General features: G+C 58.0%; 1 protein-coding gene across 1 annotated transcript in view; it reads left to right on the top strand.

Annotated features, from left to right (window-relative positions):
- Positions 1-71: 71 nt before the first annotated feature.
- The window catches only part of MROH1 (maestro heat like repeat family member 1), a 55528-nt gene continuing 37774 nt past the window's right edge, over positions 72-17825 (top strand). Inside the window, exons 1-9 of the mRNA XM_024741031.1 lie at positions 72-206; positions 1631-1706; positions 2644-2789; positions 8285-8416; positions 8942-9104; positions 9333-9431; positions 14208-14359; positions 14739-14879; positions 15126-15218. Coding sequence (XP_024596799.1) covers positions 72-206; positions 1631-1706; positions 2644-2789; positions 8285-8416; positions 8942-9104; positions 9333-9431; positions 14208-14359; positions 14739-14879; positions 15126-15218 — 1137 coding nt within the window. The remainder of the gene's footprint in view (positions 207-1630; positions 1707-2643; positions 2790-8284; positions 8417-8941; positions 9105-9332; positions 9432-14207; positions 14360-14738; positions 14880-15125; positions 15219-17825) is intronic.

Consider the following 17825-nt stretch of genomic DNA (forward strand, 5'->3'; position numbering starts at 1 on the left):
TCCTCCCCCTTCCCTGTTTTGGGGGGGGGGGGGTGTTTTCTGCCACCTTCTTGCTGTGCTGCCAGTGGAATATGTGTTTTTATTTCTTGTTTTCCTTGTTATTTTCAGATCTTTCCAGAAAAGGGAAACACCTTGCTGATGCCACCAGCTTCAAACCAGTCCTCTCCACCTGCTTTCTGTCTGCCTGGGATTCCTGGAAGCTTCTGGTCTGCTAATTTTATCTTTTCTTGTTTTCTAGTGCTCTTGTGGGTTTGTTCTTTTAAAACATGCATCTTTTCTGTCATTTCACTGAGGTTTTTGTGGGATGGGTGAATGCTTAGGACCAGTGTGCCTTCTTGATCTAGAATTCTCACTTATTTTTTAAAAAATTAATTAATTATTGATTGCGTTGGGTCTTCGTTGCTGTGCACGGGATTTCTCTAGTTGCAGAGAGCCGGGGCTACTCTTCATTGCGGTGCACGGGCTTCTCATTGCAGTGGCTTCTCTCCTTGTGGAGCACGGGCTCTAGGTGCGCAGGCTCAGTAGTTGCAGCATGCAGGCTCAGTAGTTGTGGCTCACGGGCTCTAGGCGCACAGGCTCAGTAGTTATGGCGCACGGGCTTAGTTGCTCTGCGGCATGTGGGATCTTCCCGGACCAGGGATCGAACCCGTGTCCCCTGCATTGGCAGGCGGACTCTCAACCACTGCGCCACCAGGGAAGCCCTCTCACTTATTTTTAATTCCACCCCCAACCCTGTCCCCGCATTAGGTGACTTCTCACTGCCCCCTTCCCGTGTGGCCGCAACCAAATGAGCACATCCTCCATGCTCAGGAGCAAGGCCAGGCGTCTCTCCTTTGCTGCCTCCACCTTCAGCCTTTTCTGAATAGGTGGTGACTGGGGAATGAAGGGTGGTGACCAGCAAATCGAGGACACTAGCGTGGGAAAGCGGCACTGTACAGGCCCTCGGAAAGAGTGCCATAGGGCAAAGCCCTCAGAGAGAGTGCCATAGGGCAGAGCATGTGACCGCGTGGTGAAGCGGGGAGCCGCTTGCGTATTTCATGGGCTTTATCCTTTGGGTCCATCTGTTGCAAGTGGCGCTTCGAGGCGTGTGGTGTTTGGATCCCGTGTGCTGTTTGGATGGTTGGTTTCAGGCACCAGGGAGCCCACCAGATCCCTGTGCTGCCCGCCCAGTCTCTCAGCCAGCAGGAGGCTCATTTAACATTGCGCTGGGATCTCAGGCATGGGGAGTCCCGGCCCCGCAGCCACCAAGGCAGTTGCTCTTGGCTCTCAGGGAGGGTGTCCCTGCTCCGCACAGACGGCCAGGAACACCAGAGCTGATGCGCACAGAGTGAAGGGAGATGCTGTAGCTGGAGGTGGTAACACGCTTGTCCAGGCCACCGTGGGCCAATCAGGACCAGCCCTAGTGGGCCGGCCACGCATCGGCGGGGCTGACAGCCGCTGGGGTGGAGGAGAGCCGGTGACCATTGCGGGGACGGTGCCTCCCGTCCTCCGCACGCCTTTTAGCCAAACTGTGGCAAAGACAGTTCCCCCAGGGCGAAATTGTTTAAACCTTGTGTTTTACACAAACACAGTAACTGCTCAAAAACTGAGGAGGCTTATGACTTAAATGTTGCACGTCTTGTTGCTCCAGGTTAAGACAGCTGTCCATGTTCACACCGGGCGAGAGGAAGCCACGGCCACAGCAATGAGCGAGTCATACGTGAAGAGTGAGTGTGTGGGGCTCTTGGCAGGTCTCCATGTCATGCCTGCCGGTTTCTGAGTCTGGGACACAGAGGAGCCCGTGGCATTGAGTAAACGTGCTTGGAAGGAATGGCGCTTGCACGAACACATTTTCTCTAAGTTTCCGTTAGAAAAAAAAAGAAAACAAAGCTCTCGTCTCTGCAGATGCTGACGCAGAGGTCCAGATTTGGCCACAGGCGCAGTCTGGCGTGGGGGACGGCGTTTGCCTGGCACAGGGGGCTTCTTGCTCCATGTGGGAGGGTCCCTGAGCCTTCATCCCTTCTTACAAAAGCCCCAGGGCTGGCATCCACTCTGGCTGGCCGCTCTGCTTGCAGCCAGGGCCAGCTGTTTGCTGAGGGCATGGCCCAGGGCGGGGCAGAGGCTGGGAATGGTGTTCCTGCCCCAGAGGTTCCATCCCCAGGGTGAGGGTCTGCGAACCGCTGGCGGGCACACGCCCGGAGCTCTCAGGGCACTGAGGATGGGGGGTCCTGTCCGTGGGGCGGAGGCCTGGATCTGAGTGTGGGGAGTCCCCAGGGTGAGGAGTCTGCGAAAGCAGCTGGTGGGACTGGGGTGCCGCCTGGCAAGCACAGGGCAGAGCGTGGGCCAGAGGGCCACCTGGGGCAGCTTCCGAAGGGGCCCTGAGTCTGCACCGCCTGCCTTTTATAGGAGCTCGGATCCAGCGGGGCCGGAGACATGGAGCAGACGTGGCCTGGGCTGGAAGGTCGGGGTACAGGTGGCTGGAGTGACCTCAGAGCAGGCGGCCAGTGGGTCCCAGAGATCCCGGCCAGCGCAGTGGAGGCTGCAAAGCGGCCAGGCGGGCGCGGCGGTCTCCTCCAGCTGTGGGGCCGAGTCCTCAGAGGCTGAGCGTAGCGATGGTGGGGTCGGGGCTGGGCCTGACTACGCCACTGGGCTTTGTCATGGCAGGGCTGTTCACCATTCTGCTGGACGCTGTCACCGACAAGGACCCTCAGGTGCAGGAGCAGGTGTGTGGCGCCCTGTGCACCCTCGGAGAGTCACAGCCTGAGGAGGCTCTCCGCGCCTGCGAGGAGCACCTGCGGCTGCACGAGAAGGTATTGCTGCTCCTGCCGGGCGGGGCCTGCGGGGCGGGGTCTGCGCCAGGGGCTGCCGGCTGGCTGGGTCCGGAGTGCAGAGCCGTGCTGCTGTGGGTAGAAAATCGTACCTGCAAGTCCAAGCCCCCTCGAGGCGGGCAAGTCCAGCATAGATGACCCTCTTTGCCTCATGGCCTGTGGGTTGGTCCTGTCGTGGAGGGACCGGGTGGTGAGCACTGCAGCGTCCAGCCGCTCGCTCGCAGGCCCAGTGCCGCCATCCCCTTTCGCTGACCCGCTGGAGCCTGGACAGCCGTCCTCGCCGATGAGAAAGGGCAGCTCGCGTCCACCGCGGTAACGGGAACACATGGACGGGCCTCGGAGAGGGGCTGTGGCTGGGTGGGCGCGCCGACTGGTCTCTGCAGAGATTGCTCAGAAGGGGCTCTGCCAGCTCCCCCTCTCCCGGGTCTCGGCTCCACGGTTCTGTGATGCTCTCAGCTCCTTGTGGTGGGAAATTGTTTCAGTTTTCCCCAGTGCGTGTTTTAGGCTCATTCCTGGGAGTTCGACTTTCGGTCTCAAAAGACCATTTTTCTTTTTGCTTTTGCCATTTGCTCAGTAAAAGAGGATCCCTATACGATATAAGTTATTTCTCTCTCATCTGTCAACTGCCGTCTCCTGGGGGAAAGAGCCGAGTCCTGCTGAGCGGCTTGTGCTGTGGCTTGATGGCCTCTCCTCGTGGGGAGGGTCCCCTGCCCCCGCCCCGCTGTCCTAGCTGTTCTGGGCCTTTTACGTGTTCGTGGACTGCTGTTGAGACTGGGGGTACATAGGACGGGAAGGGCACCCTCGCGCTTGGGCGCGTGTGTGTCTACCCAGGCTCCTCGGCTCACGGAGCTTCACGGTGCGTGCACGCTGGGCGTCAGGGCCCTTGTCTTCGTGGCCGAAAGGCTCCATCATCGTGACCTGCTGAATTCAGCGTCTGATTGTTAGACAAAGATGAGGACCGCCCTGGCTATCCGAGGAGATGGCCTAGGAGTACTAACGGTGGCTAAGAAGCCTTTGTTAGTTCACGGTTCATGGCAGGGTTTAAGTGTGCTTCAAACTTGTCAGTTTCTGGCTCATTTATGATTTTACCCCTTTTCTAGCCTTTTTAGTTTCTTCAACCAACTTTAAAAACCAGCTTCCTTCACAGTGGCCCTTTACAGTAAGCGTGTCTGGAGTTGGAAGCCCTGTCCCTTGCAGTGGATCCCTTCCCAGCGCCTCTCCCCCCGCAGCCGCCACCACCTGCCTCATCCATACCCTGCTGCTAGCAGCTCTGGGCCACTCACTCGTGTCTCTTCACAACCGGACGTCATTGGGCTGCATCTTAGCATGTACATTTCGAATCCCCTTGATTCTCTCTCCAAAAAGACGTGGGATAGCAGAAGAAAGGTGTCCAGCACTATCTGGTCATCGTAGGTCAGTGCAGCATTTTGAGATGCATGCGATACTTTGTAGATATCAGCTTCTCGAGGCTTCAGTGTGCCTGGGGCGCTGGGGCGTGTTCGCTGCTCCTCCAGCCGGTCCTGGTCTGTGTTCCTGGACGGTGGTGGGCCGCACAGTTTTAGACAGATCCAGTCTCCTTCCTGTTGGCCAAGTCTCAGCATAGGAAAGGTGAACACAGGGGCAAGCAGGCTCCTTCGCAAGGGCTGTCAGGCCAGTGGGCAGGGAAGTGATTTGGGGAAGAGAGGCAGAAATAGTTGTCTTAGCCCGCTCTGGCTCCTATGACAAAATGCCACAGACTGGGCGGCTCTTAGACAACAGACTTGTGTCTCCCACAATTCTGGAGGCTGGAGGTCTTAAGATCAAGGTGCTGGCAGATTTGGTGCCTGGTGAGCGCTTGCTTCTTGGTTTATAGATGGATGTGTCCTCCCTTTGTCCTCACCTGGCAAAAGGGGTGAGGGAGCTCTCTGGGGTCTCTTTTATAGGGGCACAAATTCCATTCATGAGGGCTCCACCCTCGTGGCCTAATCATATCCCAAAGGCCCTGCCTCCTAACGTCATCCTGCCCGCAGGTAGCCTAGTCATCCAGTTCGTCCATTTAGTGGACTCAGTCAGTTCTGGGGGTGGGGGAAGGGCAGCAGGGGTGATGGGCTCATTGGCCACCCACCAACACATCAGAATGGTTGAGCCGGAAATCTCACACACACCTGCCAAGGGCAGGTATCATCAGAGAGCTGCCCCATCCCCCCACCCCCCAACCCCGTTCCATTCCCAGTGTGCTACCTGATGGGGCTGTGGCTACATAATCCTGCATGAGGGCCTGGGCGAAACCCCCTCCCTCAGAGGGAGTGCTGCACATCTTCCTTTGACGTGGTTACTGTTCTGCTCATTGAACTCTCAAGAGCAACGTAAAGTGGGAATAAAATCTTAAAAAATAAGCAGCTGTTGCAACTTTGTAGAAGTAGAAGAACCCATCCTAAAATTCATAGGGAATCTCGAGGGATCCTGAATAGCCAGAACATTCCTAAAGAAGAAGGACAAAGCTGAAGGCCTCCCAATTCCTGATTCCAAAATTGACTAGAAAAGCTACAGTAATCAAGCCAGTGTGGCACTGGCATAGACAGACACATAGACCAATGGAGTAGAATAGAGCCTAGAAATAAACTCTCTCATATACGGTCAAATGCTTTTCAACAGGGGTGCCAAGATAATTGAATGCGGAAAGGATAGTCTTTTCAACAAGTGATACTGGGAAAACTGGATATGCATTTGCAAAAGAATGAAGTTGGACCGCTACCTCACATCATACACAAAAATTAACTCAAGGGGTCAAAGACCTAAACGTAAAACCTAAAACTGTAAAACTCTTAGAAGAAAACATAGGACAGAAGCTCCTGGACGTTGGACTTGGCAATGATTTCTTGGACATGACACCAAAGGGACAGGCAACCCACAGCATGGGAGAAAACGTTTGCAAATCATATATCCAATAAGGAATTAATATCCAGGATATATAGAGAACTCTGAAAACTGAGCAACAAAATACCAAACTATTCAATTCAAAAATAGGCAAAGGACTTGAATAGACATTTCTCCAAAAAAGATATACAAATGGCCACTAAGAACATGAAAAGATGGTCAGCATCCCTAATCATTAGGGAAATGCAAATCAAAACTACAGTGAAATACCACCTCACATCCATTGCAATGGATACTATCAAAAAAAGAGAAAATAACAAGTGTTGGTGAAAATGTGGAGAAATGGGAAACCTTGTGCAGTGGTGGTGGGAGTGTTAAATGGTGCAGTGGCTATGGAAAACATTATGGAGGTTCCTCAAAAAATAAAAATAGAATTACCATATGACCCAGCAGTTCCACTTCTGGAAAGTGGAAAGCAGAGTCTCAAAAGCAGAGTCTCAAAGAGATATATGCACACCTTTGTTCATAGCAGCATTAATCACATTAGTCAAAAGGTGGAGGCAACCCAAGTGCCCATCAGTGGATGATGGATAAGCCAGATGTGGTCCATCCACACAACGGAATATTCAGCCTTAAAAAGGAAGTGAATTCTGGAAACTCCCTGGCGGTCCTGTGGTTAGGACTCAGCCCTGTCACTGCTAAGGGCCCAGGTTCAATCCCTGGTTGGGGAACTAAGATCCCACAAGCCGTGGTGGTGCAAAAAAAAAAAAAGGGAATTCTCACACATGCTACAACATGGATGAACCAATTTTTTTAAAAAAAATATTTTTATCTAGGGATACATAGGACTTTTAAAAAATAAATTTATTTTTATTTATTGTTTTTGGCTACATTGGGTCTTCGTTGCTGTGCGCAGGCTTCCCATTGCGGTGGCTTCTCTTGTTGCGGAGCCTGGGCTCTAGGCGCACGGGCTTCAGTAGTTGTGGCTTGAGGGCTCTAGAGCACAGACTCAGTAGTTATGGCACACGGGCTTAAGTGCTCCGAGGCATGTGGGATCTTCCCGGACCAGGGCTTGAACCCGTGTCCCCTGCATTGGCAGGCGGATTCCCAACCACTGCGCCACCAGGGAAGCCCCTGAATGAACCTCCTTGAGGACATTTTGCTCAGTGAAATAAGCCAGTCACTAAAGGACAAATACTGTATACTTCTACTTCTATGAAGTGTCTAGAATAGTCAAATTCAGATACAGAAAGTAGAAAGGTGGGTGGCAGGGGCTGAGGGGATGGGAATGGAGAGACAGGGCTCCAGTTTTATAAGATGGGAAGAGCTATGGGGAGGGGTGGCACTGACGGCCACACCACCAGCTGAATGTAGTTAATCCCACCGCACTGCATGCTTGAGAATGGCCGACGTGGTAACTTTGTCATGTGTGTTTAACACAATTTAAAAAAGCGACAAACAGAACAAAACAAACCAGTAGGGCTTCCCTGGTGGCACGGTGGTTGAGAATCCGCCTGCCGATGCAGGGGACACAGGTTCGAGCCCTGGTCCGGGAAGATCCCACATGCCGCGGAGCACCTAAGCCCATGCGCCACAACTGCTGAGCCTGCGCTCTAGAGCCCGCGAGCCACAACTGCTGAAGCCCGTGTGCCACAACTACTGAAGCCCGCGTGCCTAGAGCCCATGCTCTGCAACAAGAGAAGCCACCGCAGTGAGAAGCCCGCGCACCGCAACAAAGAGGAGGCCCCGCTCACCGCAACTAGAGAAAGCCCGCGCGCAGCAACGAAGACCCAACGCAGCCAAAGATAAATAAATAAATTTAAAAAACACCCAGCAGCTGTGAACGACCCCATCAGTAGGACATTGGTACTTTCCCCAGGTATAAGCTGTACGTTTCTACTTGAAATAGAGGGGTTCCTGCCCTCCCCTCTCGCGTGCAGGGCTGAGTGACCGGGTAGTGTGGGCCACCCCCGTGAGGGCTGCTAGCAGCCTCTGCAGGAGGGAGCGTGGTGGGGACGTCGTTGGCAGGGGGCCCGAGGGTCACGAGCACCTTTTCTCAGGCCTGAGCAGCTCTGCAGAGTGCAGCCAGCCTGAGTCGCACCCTTTCTTGCCCTCTTTGCTCCCGTCACGTGGCCTGGGCACTCCAGCTGCACTGAGGTTGTGCCCCCTGGTCTGCACCCCCTGTCTGGACGCTGCATTCCCGGGGGGAGGGGGGAGGGTCCTCAGGGAGCAGCGGGTCTTGGTCTTTCCTGGCTCCCTATTTTCTGTCCTCACCGCCGGTCTCCGTGACGCCCGGGACTCCCGCAGGATGAAGCCCTTCCCTTGGCTGGGCTCTGCTCATGTCGCGGGGTTTTCTGTCATCACCGTGACATGCCCTCCACCTGTCACGGCCTCCGCTGTGGTCTGCGTGTCCTCAGTGAAGGCGAGGATGATGCGTGCTGGACGGGGGCGCTGCAGGGACATGGCTGAGGAGAGGGCTGCACCAGGACATATGGAGAGCTCCCCAGGAGGCGGGCCACCCAGAGCGACGCCGTCAGGAGACCAGGGCTCTTTCTTAAGCTCAGAGAGGAGCCGTGAGAGACAAGCAGGTTCTGGCCCTCCCTCCATGGTTCTCTCCTCAGCTGGCGCATCCGTACCGGACAATGATCCTGAGGGTCATGGAGACGGTCGTGAGCAGTCACGTCGGCGAGCTGGACAAGGGCTTGGCCAGGGCCAGCATCCTCCTGGCCTCCAGCGAGATGACCAAAGTGAAGGTCCGTGGGGCTGACCAGGTCCTGGCTTGGGAGGGAAGCTGCCTTCTGAGGCCTTTCCTCCCAAGTGCCTTAAGGGTGTGGGTTTGTGTCCGGCTGCCTCGGCTTGGCCCCTGGGTCCTGTGCCCTGACTGCCCTCCTGGGATGGGGAGGGTCACCCCACAATGGGAACTGGCGCAGAGAGCAAACTTCCCGAACCCTCAGGGCACACGCGGGGGCGGTGGTGCCTGGTGTGTGGAGGTGCTGAGAGCAAACTCCCCGAACCCTCAGGGCACACGCAGGGGTGGTGGTGCCTGGTGTGTGGAGGTGCTGAGAGCAAACTCCCCGAACCCTCAGAGCACACGCAGGGGCGGTGGTGCCCGGTGTGTGGAGGTGCTGGGCTCAGCAGGGAGCCCTGCTCCCAGCAGCAGCAGCGTGTCCCCTGGCGTGACGGAGGGCAGAGCGTCTCGTTTCGCTTCCTGGGCGGTTTCAGGGCGAGGTCTGCCTCCTTCGGTCTGGGTGCCACTTCAGGTCTTTTGGGGGGGGTAGGAACTGGTTTGTGACTGGCAGCAGGCCGCCAGCAACGTCCTGGTGGCTTTGGGAAAGCGTTTCATCAGCAGCGTGATGGAGGAGATACTGAGCAAGTTCCAGCCCGGGGTCCTGCCGCACCATTTTGTCGTGCAGACGCTCGCCAACCTCTCAGTTTCAAATGGTAGGTGGCGGCCCAGCCCCTTCGACCCGTGTTCTGAGCGGTCGTGAAGACCTCTGAGAGCCCGCCGGCCTCGGTCCCAGCAGCTCCACCGTGAGCCCCAGGCTGTGCAGAAGGAGCTCAAGGCGTGTGGCTGGGGTGCCCTCTGCCTCCCCTGGGGCACAGGGCCCGAGGGAAGGACAGGCTGGGTGGGGATGGCAGTGGGGCCCCCGTGACGTACCCCTCTTGCAGTGTTCGGCATGGTGCCCTTCCTCACGTCCATCTTGAGCACCATGCTGCCCATGCTGAGTGCAGCCAAGCCCGACTCGATGAGGGTGGTGTTCTGCTGTGGTAAGACGGGGCCTCTGCGGGTGGGTGGGCCTCCGCGGGCAGGTGGGCCTCCGCGGGCAGGTGGGCCTCCGAGGGCAGGTGGGCCTCCGCGGGCAGGTGGGCCTCCGCGGGCAGGTGGGCCTCCGAGGGCAGGTGGGCCTCCGCGGGCAGGTGGGCCTCCGCGGGCAGGTGGGCCTCCGAGGGCAGGTGGGCCTCCGCGGGCAGGTGGGCCTCCGCGGGCAGGTGGGCCTCCAAGGGCAGGTGGGCCTCCGCGGGCAGGTGGGTCTCTGCGGGCAGGTGGACCTCCGCGGGCAGGTGGGCCTCTGAGGGCGGGTGGGTCTCTGCGGGGCGGGTGAGCCTCTGCGGGGCAGGGGCTGGGTGCAGCCTGTCCACTCCTGGACCTTTTGTCTCCGGTGCCCCTTTGTGGGGTTGTGGGTCCTCTAGGCTGCAGGAGGAGGGCGGGACATTTAGAGGAAGGGTGACTGCAGGCGCGGGCTGGGTGGGCACTGCTGCAGATAGAGACCTGGCCTCTGCCGTCTGACTGCTTTTCTCTCCTGCTGGGGCCCCCCCTGCCCAGGACTTCACACTGCAGTCCCTGAGCCCTGGACGCTTGATGTGGGGCGGGAAGAGACTTACCCAAAGCTGCAGCTGCTTCCCATTTCTCTCCCTGCCCCGTGCTGGGAGCGTGACCATTCCCTGGGCATCTTGGGATGGGGTATTCACTCTCCCACCTTCTGTGTGCGGCCCTCCGCGTGCCTGGGCAGGGGACGGTGCCTCGCGGCATGACTCTTGGGGGAGGGGAGGGCACTCGTGTGGGAGGGAAGCAGAGGGTCCTGAGACCCGGGGGCTGAGGGGGCCTGGACCTCTTCTAGCAGCCACCACACTGCCCTTGTCCTTCAGCTTCCTGGTGTCCCTAGTGTCCCCACCAGTCTCAGGGAGACTGCCGGCCGGTACTGAGGGGAGGGAGGGAGCATCTAGGCCCGCATGAGGACTGGACCCTTTTTAAGCCGCAGCCCAGCCTGTTAGCAGGTGCTGGGCTTCCCCCCCAGGCTGCCAGCTAGGGAGCATGTGATGAGGCCGTGGCCGCGCTGGGCAGGGCTCAGGGCTGGGGTTGGGGGCTGGTAGCCGGAGGATCGGTGTTTGGGGAGGGTTCCTAGGGAAGCTGCGTATCTTGCACACACCTGGGGACTTTCCTAGCCAGGGCCTAGAGCTTTGGGCCCCAGGCCTCCCTGTTCACAGTGGCTTTGGGTTCAGGGTTCCCCTAGGAGGGGCTCCAGCCCCTGCCAGCCCTCCTCACATTCCCCCGCGTTCCGCATTCTCTCTATTCCCTGCCACGGTCTCTTTGGTGCCTCTTGCAGGCTCCCGACTGTGTGTGATTGGCAGGCTGCTTGGGCTGAAGGGCAGAAACCCTCCTTGGCCTAGTTTTGGCTGAAGAGGGAAATTGTGACAGGATCCCCGATCAGCTGGGTGGGAATCACCGCTGAGCTGGGAATGCAGGAGCAGGACACAGAAGGGGCCGAGGCAGAGCTGAGGGGCTGGGGCTGTACCTCAGGTGCGCCGCACATGGGGAGAAGACCAGCCTAGGACAGAGCCCGTGTCGGAGCCGAGGGCTTAGGTACCGGCCCCAGGCAGCTCCTCTGGGAGGCACTGGCCTCGCTCCGGGAGGTGCAGGGCCCTGCACAGAGAGCTGACTCGCGCTTCTCAGGCGCTCTGGTCCCAGCCCTTCACGGGCCAAAGGCCCCTGCAGTTCCCACCTGTTGGTGTGTCGTGTATGAAGCAAGTGCGTGGGCCAAGAGACCTGCCCGCAGGCTGCCCTCCTGCTGAGGTGTGCGCCCCTCACCGCAGACAGAACGTTCAGGGTCGGGTCTGCAGTTGGAGGGAAGAGTGGTCCTGCCTGCTGGAGGGGCCTCAGTCGGGCCAGGAGGGTCCACAACAGCCCGTCAGCGGCCTGGGTGGGCCACGAGAGGGCTGGGGCCTCCTGTCCTTCCAGACAGCCTCTGGTTCTGGGCAGATGTCTGTGTCCACTGCCGGAAGGCGGCACAAGTGGGCAGCGGCGCTGGGCCGAGAACAGGAGCACGTGCACACTTGAAGCTTCTCGTCCAGTTTGCAGTACGCTGTGGCCAGGCAGGGGAAGAGTGGGCAGGGAGACCCAGAGACCGTGTTGACATGCCCCAGACAGCAGGGTACACGGCTGGCCTGGCCACACTGTCCAGCACCAGTAGCGGCCAAAAATCACTGCCCACGAGGAAAGTCTCTGATAGGAAAGGTGGCCGCAAAATAAGCAGAAACCGAGACTTGGGGAAAGCAGACGGTTCAGGGAGGAGAAGACAGGCAGGAAAGGAAATCTGTGGTTAATGTCCTCCGGGAGCTAAGAGAAGATGCGTTCAGGAAACAAGAGCGTGTGGCCGTGAAGAAGCTACATTCGGAGAATAAAATTAAGCTTTTGGGAATTAAAAACATGATGAAAATGGAAGGCAGAAATGGAACAGAAAGTTGAGGAAATCCTCCAGAAAGTAGAGCAAAAATGCAAATATATGGAAAATAGGAGAGAAAAGAATTAGCAAGCTAGGCCATGAAGCCAGCATTCGAATAAGACAACCTGGAAAGAATGAACGGAGAGAGTGGAGTGGGGGAGTCGTGCAGTAATCCCTGAACCTGCCCTGCAGCAGGAGCTGTTCCTGATGGAGAGGCCCTCCAGGCACCGCACCAGGAAGATTTTGCAGGGGGGTGGGCAGGGATGGTCCAAGGGGAGGCTGAGGAAATAGGGTGGCCTTGCCTTCTCTCGCTCAAGCGAGAGCGCCAGAAAGCTCCAGTGGAAGGCACCCTCTGAGAATCAGAGCCCTGCCCAGATGCTACTTGAGCAGGAGGTAAAGGCTCTTGTGGAGAAGCCACGATCAGGAAGGGTGCGGTCCCACATGGGGCCGAGGGAGCCCCAGGGTGTGCGGCAAGAGATGTGGAGGTCGCCTTGGTGACTCGTGCCTGGAGAGCCAAGGAGACTCAAACCGCAGTGGTCGGTTACTCTGGGAAACAAAGCTGCTCATGGACGGAGTGCGTGGGCTCTGGCAGCGTGGGTCTGGAGGGATGGACGGGAAGGACTGGCCCTGTCCTTGCGGGGAGTAGGTGAGGAACATCGTGGACACGTTATTTATCGAGAGATAGATCAAACCCCGTGTTTGCTTCTGGAGCAAGGGAGATTGGGCTGGCGGAGGGTGTGTGAGAAGTGCCCTTTACTTTATGCCTGTGTGTGTACCTGATGAAACACTCAAGCCTAGTAACAGGTGCGGGGGTGGGTTTCTGCTTCTGGCCATATGGTAGCCTGTTACCCTGAAAGACCTTCCCACGCAAAATACCTAGGATCCCTGATCAGTTTGACCAACAGCCTGACTGAACAGCTCAAGGAGGCAAAAGAGTGGGGGGACGAAGGGGCCGTGGAGGAGTGGGGGGTTGAGAGAGGAGCTGAGGGTTCTCGGGGCACCTGCAGCCCCGGTTTTAGCAGCCGTGTGGCAGGGAGGGGACCAGAGCCCACCTCGCCAGACCCTCCAGGGGCCCATCCTCAGTGGAAGGGCTGCCCATGACACAGAAACCTTCCCCCAGGAGGTAGTTTTCTTTCAGAATTTCTTTATGTTCTGTCTTGAGCACGTGTGAACATGGCTGCCCTCCTGTAGATGGAGGGTTAGGGTTAGTCTTTCTGCTGGGCTGCAAAGCCCAGGCTAAGAAATTAGCCTTACAAGTGGGCCAGCTTTGAGTTGTGAGCTGGGGCAAGTAAAGACCCCCGGGGCAGCTGCTGCAGCCCCTGCCTGGGCGCCGGGCTCTGCCCTCGGGAGGCCCGGCCGGGAGCCGCCGCCTCTCCGGGCCATTGCATCCTCATCTCCCCCTCCACTGCCCAGGCCCCGTGGCCAAGGCCTGGCCTCCGACTCTCCTTCGTGGCCCCATCGTCTCCCCTGACCCAGGGTCCAGGTCCTGCTGACCACTCGCAGGTCTGCAGCAAAGCGAGTCCCCAGGCTTACCCGCCTGGTGTCCACGGCACAGTCCCTTCCACAGACACAGACCCCCAGGCCAGCGCTCCCCACCCTCGGCACCCCGCCACCGTGCCCCCAGGTCTTCTTCCTACACGTGTCCTGGGGGGCCCACGCCTGCCCGGCACAGCGGCCCTTGAAAGCGTGTGGCACGCATCTCTGTGAGGGGAGAGGTGGGCACAGCAGACTGGAGTGGGCCAGGCGTGGTGGCCTGGGGGCATTTTGGGGAGGTTGGTGCCTGTACTGGTTTCCTTGGACCACCTCAACGAAAGACCACAAATTGGGGGGGTTAAAACAACAGAAATGTGTTCTCTACGGCTCAGGAGGCCAGGATTCCGAGAGCAGGGTGTTGACAGGGCCGTGCGCCCTCTGCGGCTCTGGAGAGAAACCTTCCAGGCCCCCTGGTGTCTGGAGGTGCCCGTGCATCCTGGCGCGTTGGCTCGAGGCTGCAGCAGTGCAGCTCTGCCTCCGTTGTCCCCGCGTGTCTGTCTCTCTTCTTGTGAGGACACAGTCCTGTTGGAGTTGCCCCCCCCACACTGTGACCTCGTCTTGACTCATTGCATCTGCAAAGACCCTATTTCCGAGAAAGGTCACGTTCTAAGCTTCTGCGAAGCATGCGAGTTGGGGGACCCTTCACGCCCGCACAGCGCTTTGGTCCCGAGCTTGGCCGGGTGCTCTGGAGCGTGTCTCGCAGGCAGCATGGCATGGTCGAAGGGGCAGGCATCGCGCGGAAGCTGTGTGGCCATGGGCCGGCCGCCGCTTACCGCGTGGGTCGCCACAGCTCTGCAGCGCTTTAGCGAGAGCACCCTGGAGTACCTGGCCGACCTGGACCAGGCCCCCGACCCCACGGTCAGGAAGGATGCCTTCGCCACTGACATCTTCAGCGCCTACGACATCCTCTTCCACCACTGGCTGCAGAGCCGGGAAGCCAAGGTATGTGTGGCCCGTAGGGACTTGTGGCCTCACCTAGCTGGCTTTCCTCTCCCACCCCCAGCCTGGAGGTACTGCTCCAGTCACCTGGGCCTCTTCTGGGGTTCTCGGGTGTCGGGGGGGAGATCTGTCTACATGTGCCCCTCCCTCCGCTGCCCCACAGGTCCTCACAGAGTAGGGCTAGTTTTCTGGGGCCCCAGCGCTGGACCTCTCCCTGTAGGCCCACTCCCTCCACCCCTTTAGGACCTCCGCTCGCGGTAACCCGGGTCTCCGAGTCCGGCTGTGGGGTCCTTGGGGAAGGGCTCTTTGCACATCTCTGCCCCGGGCTGACAGGCGTTGCCGGCCGGTCCGCACGCGAGCACCTGTTCCTGTGTCCCCCCAGCTGCGGCTCGCTGTGGTGGAGGCCCTGGGGCCCATGAGCCACCTGCTGCCCAGCGAGAAGCTGGAGGAGCAGCTCCCCAAGCTGCTGCCTGGAGTCCTCGGCCTCTACAAGAAGCACGCCGAGACTGTCCACGTGTCCAGGGTGCGTTCAGGAGTTCAGCTGCAGGGGGCACGGGGTCGGGGGGACGCCCTGGGGGCAGCCAGCCTCAGTGGGGGGCGCGGACAGGAGCCGGGAGCCAGGCCCACCTGGCCTTGCCGCGCGCCCCCTTCCCGGCCCTTCCCCACGAGCGAGCGCTGGGGTGGAGGGCTGGGAGACTCCCGCAGCCAGCAGGGGTGGGGCTGGGCCAGGAGGAGGCCCTGACGGCCCCTCTCCTCCCTCCTCGAGCAGAGCCTGGGCCAGATCCTCGAGGCGGCAGCGAGTGTGGGCAGCCGCACGCTGGACGTCCAGCTTGACTCACTCCTGGCTGCCCTGCACGCTCAGGTGGGCTGGGGGCCCAGGGAGGGGTGGGAGCACGCTGGGAGGTGCCTGCTGAGGGTCAGGGAGCAGGAGGCGGGGCTGAAGCGCCGTCTGCCCAGCGCTGGGGCTCGGGCCGCGCGACACAGCACAGCCCCGCCGTGCAGGGGCTGGAGCGGGCAGCCAGCAGGCCAGGGGCAGCTCTGGGGCCATCTGCACTGGCTGTGCGTCCCGAGGGCCCGGGCTCAGGTGGAGACCCCCTCCAGGGGTCTTGATGGCTCCGATGGAGAAAGGGCTTCGAGGAGGCTCCGCAGCCGTGCACACCCTGCCCCCCCAGGTCAGATGAGGGGCATGGAGGTCACGGGGAGCTCTGGGGGGACGTTGCGTCCGGGGGACTTTCTGAGTGGGAGAGAAGAAGGCCGGAAAACCAGAGAGAGCGTGGGCAGGCGGCTCTGTGAGAAAGAGGAGCAGGGAGAGTGGACTTACTTCCTTGCTCCCCGGCTCCCGGGGCATCTCTGGGCCTGCTCCACTCCCACACCTGCTGGGATGCCAGCCTGGCCCGCCGGCCTGAGCCCTCACCTGCCACACACCGACGGCGCCCTGCGAGGGCCGGGGGTCGGGCTGTGGTAGAGAGATTAAATAGTAATTTTAGTGTGTGAGCAATGGTAATGAACTTGAAAAACGGTATGAAGTGGATAGATTCCTAGAAAAATCTTTAAAATGTCAAAATTGGCAGAGAAGAAATAGAAAACTTGACTAAACCAGTAAAGAAATGGAAACAACATTCCAAGCCCTTCCTTTCTGAAAGCAAACCCAGGACCCACGTGGTTTGAAGGTTGCATTCTTCCAAACTTTTGAGGGACAGCTAATTTCCACCATACACAGGTGGGCTTGGAAATGAGAGAAGGATCCAGAGCTGCCTGATGGATTCTTTGATGGATGGATTCCAAATCCAAGTCAGGACCACACAGAAAAATCTAGGTCTACTACTGTGAGGCTAGATGTGAGGATCGTGTGCTCAGTGAAGGGAGTTGCCCCGCACTGCGCGCCCAGCACTGCGCCCTCACCACCGTTCCCTCAGCACTGCGCCCCCAGCACTGCGCTCCCAGCACTCGAGGGGTGCAGGGCCCAGCCGGGGGGCTGCACCGCGCTGAGGCCAGTCAGCTCACCTCATCGTGGAACGAGATTCCCGAAAATGTTCTCTGATATCAATCAATGCAGAAAAAGCTTCTGATAAAGTTCAACACCTATTTGTCGCTAAAGCTCTTAGCAACCAGGATCAGAAAGGAACTTCTCTAACTTGATGAAGTTTAAATACCCAGACTCTCCGCGTACATCATAGTGAATGGGAGACAGGTACGTTTCCTCTAGTGTCAGGAGTAGGAAGGAGCCCCACTCTCAGTGTTAATGGGGAAAGGAACAGAAATGGGGGGAGTGAGGACCGACCTGCCGTTCATCTTCTCCCGGCCACCCACCCTCCGTCCCGGTCCCCTCTTTGCCTTTCCCGAGGTCCCGAGCTCCTCTTAATACACTTAGCGACGGGTGGGTTGCCACTCGGGTCTCCCCAGCGAGAAGGCACAGGCCTGAGGGGGAGGGTTCGCTCTGTTCCGTTCCCTGCTGTCCCAGCACCGGTGTGTGTTACCCGTGAGCACTCAGTAGATGTTTGTTTTATGGATGGTTGATTTATTCATCCAGAAATGCACTCATATATGAAGTGAGTCGGTTCACAAATACCAGAAGTAAGTTCGGCAAGGCTGCCAGCAGGGTTGCTCCTGTAAAAACCAGGAGCGTTCTTCTCCGTCAGTAGTGACTAAGCACAAAAAAATGACCATTTACGACAGCAACAGAAACTTACCGTAAAGCATCTGGGAATTCACCTAACGAAGAATGCCTAAGACCTCTATGGAGAAAAAGTTTACAACTCTGAAAAAAAGTGAGAGATGTAGCACAATATCATCTACTTAGTATAAAAATGCTTGCGTAGGATTATAAAAACAAACGATGGTTACCTGTGGGGTGGGGGTGGGGCTTAGAGGGGAAGATAAATATACGAAAGCTGAAAAGGCAGAAAAAATGTGATATTTCCTTCTCTTAGAGCTTTCTGTTCACGTCTTTTGTTTTTCTGTTGGTTTTTAGAGGTTTCTTTCATATTGATCTGTAGCAGTTATTTATAGTCTCATATCACGTATGTATAAATGTTTCTACTTTGTCCGTTATCTGTGGCTCTGTTTATGGTTTTTTGTTTGTTTGTTTGTTTTGCGGTACACGGGGCCTCTCACTGCCGTGGCCTCTCCCGTTGCGTAGCACAGGCTCCGGACGCGCAGGCTCAGCGGCCATGGCTCACGGGCCCAGCCGCTCCGCGGCATGTGGGATCCTCCCGGCCCGGGGCACGAACCCGCGTCCCCTGCATCGGCAGGGGGGCCCGCAGCCCCCGCGCCCCCAGGGCAGCCCTGTTTATGGTGTTTTTTGCCATATGCAAAATTATTTAGTTTTCACACCATCATTTACTCATCTTTTATGCTACAGTTCAGCTTTTGCTATACTTGGAAAAGGCTTTCGAGTTCTGCAATTAATTTTTAGCTTCTCTCATTCTCCCCTATACTTTTACTGTCTAATCCGTCTGGAGTTTATTTT

This window comes from Neophocaena asiaeorientalis, unplaced genomic scaffold, assembly GCF_003031525.2.
Source record: "Neophocaena asiaeorientalis asiaeorientalis breed wild unplaced genomic scaffold, Neophocaena_asiaeorientalis_V1.1 scaffold177, whole genome shotgun sequence".
NCBI classification, from domain to species: domain Eukaryota; kingdom Metazoa; phylum Chordata; class Mammalia; order Artiodactyla; family Phocoenidae; genus Neophocaena; species Neophocaena asiaeorientalis.